Raw genomic sequence first — 1,821 nt, 5'->3', positions numbered from 1 at the left:
CATCTCTCTTAGAACACGTTCACCATCCACATCCACATCCCTGTTCTTCTTTGCACTGGCATCAGAACAGGGATTTGTTTTTTTTTTTTTTTTTTTTTTTTTTTTTTTTTTTAAACCACACGTACTCAAGCAGCATCCTTTGCTACCTGACCATGTTCACCTCTTTCCGCACCTCCCTACTCCGTTTGCAGGTGCAGATGAACGACAAGGCCAGCGCAGGCACAGCAGGCAGGCAGCATCACCAGAAGCAGGTGACGGTCTGGTAAATCCGCACATGTGACTTCCCCCTGATGAATTCCTCACTCTCCCTAAAATGTGCTTTGCTAAGAGGTCAAGGAAACCAGGATGACGATTGCAAGCTTTTTTGGGTCAGTGTGTCTTTCTTGTGCCTGGCACAGCTCCAAGTGCACTACCAGCTGTGAGCTAATAAGGAATAATGAGCACCTTCGCCTTCCAACAAGGTATGTATGCATCTTCTGGTGGCAACGGAGACACCCAGGATGCCACCACCTTCCCCAGAATATTAAGGGCCTCGCTGCAAAAAACTGTTCTCCCCACAAACACAAAATAACAACAACAACAAAAAAGTCAAGGCTGCAACCAGTTTATGAGCAGATCATTATCCATCAAAGGAAACGTTGTTGAGGCACAAGAGCAGCTTACAGCCCCAGGATAGCAGATTGGATTGTGTTTGCTTCTCATCGGTACACTGCATTAAGGGTGTGCAGCCGTAAAACCACAGCAACATCACCGCAGCTCTGGGCATCCCCAGCACTGCCGCGATTAAGTGATGTTGTAAGACCCAGGGTAAAGGAGAGGGGCTGTCTGACAGCCACACACGCTTTACACGCCCACTGCTTTTCTACTTTAGAAACTAGGAAAGGGCACATCATAGACACCAGGCTGACACGCAGCTTTGCAGGGAAGACTTCTTTAGTTTTAGCCATGGGAAATGTGAGAAGGGGACAACCACCGGCAAACACCCTATTGCTTACCAAAACCGCTCTTCTTGCTTTGGATTCATTTGGAGCACCATTTTCCAACAACAAAAAGGGATGACAGCAGCACAATCTGAAACAGTCTCTCCTTTTTTAAAAAAAGGAGGCCATCCCACACTGCTAATGCAATCCACCAAAATAAAAAACACCCAGAGCCCTCAACAGCAATCGTGCCACAAACCCCAATGGAGGCTTCCTAGGCAGGTGGACCTTAGCCCCAGCAGCACCGTGCCCGCACAGCCTTCGCACGCCGGCTCCGCAGCCTGAGACCGGAATGGGAGTTTCGCGAGGTGAGGAGTTGGGCACCTGTGGGCTCCGCTCGCTCCCACCGCCTGGCCCCAGCGCCCCCGGCTGCGTTAGGGCTGCCGGGCTGAGCACGCCGGGGCAGCTCCGCGAACAGACCGGCGGAGAGGCGGGCGCGGGGCAAGTCCGAGAGGAAGGCCCCGGGACCCCCGGCCCGCGGGGCCACCGAGCCGGCACGGCACGGCATGGGACAGCACGGGACGGCCCCGGAGCCGCCCCGCACGGCCGGCGGGCACCGGCAGGGACCGGCGGGCTCCCCCCGCCGCGTTCCCGTCCCGCCGTCCCGGAGACCCGGGTCAGCGGCACTCCCCCGTGCCCCTTCCCCGTGCCCCCTCCCGGGCCCCGCTGGGGGACTCACCGGCGGCGGCGGCCTCCAGCAGCGCGGCGGCCCGCAGCAGGCAGTAGTAGCGCTCCATCTCCCCCGCCGAGGTGCCCCCCGGCGGGGGGCCGGCCGGGGCCGGCGCCGGGGCCAGAGCCATGCCCCGCGGCAGCGCTCCGCCGCCGGCCGCGCTCCGCCGCC

General features: G+C 58.4%; 1 protein-coding gene across 2 annotated transcripts in view; it reads right to left on the bottom strand.

The window, feature by feature from the left end:
• MCF2 (MCF.2 cell line derived transforming sequence) overlaps positions 1–1,815 on the bottom strand; it is a 62,008-nt gene extending 60,193 nt beyond the window's left edge. For both annotated transcript variants that reach the window (XM_035325462.1, XM_035325463.1), the window contains exon 1: positions 1,660–1,815. In XM_035325462.1, the coding sequence (XP_035181353.1) occupies positions 1,660–1,780 (121 nt within the window). In that variant the 5' untranslated portion in view covers positions 1,781–1,815. The remainder of the gene's footprint in view (positions 1–1,659) is intronic.
• Between the last annotated feature and the right edge of the window lie 6 nt (positions 1,816–1,821).

This window comes from Oxyura jamaicensis, chromosome 4, assembly GCF_011077185.1.
Source record: "Oxyura jamaicensis isolate SHBP4307 breed ruddy duck chromosome 4, BPBGC_Ojam_1.0, whole genome shotgun sequence".
NCBI lineage: Eukaryota > Metazoa > Chordata > Aves > Anseriformes > Anatidae > Oxyura > Oxyura jamaicensis.
The sequence above is the reverse complement of the archived record's forward strand: the minus strand, read 5'-3'. Positions and strand labels throughout refer to the sequence as shown.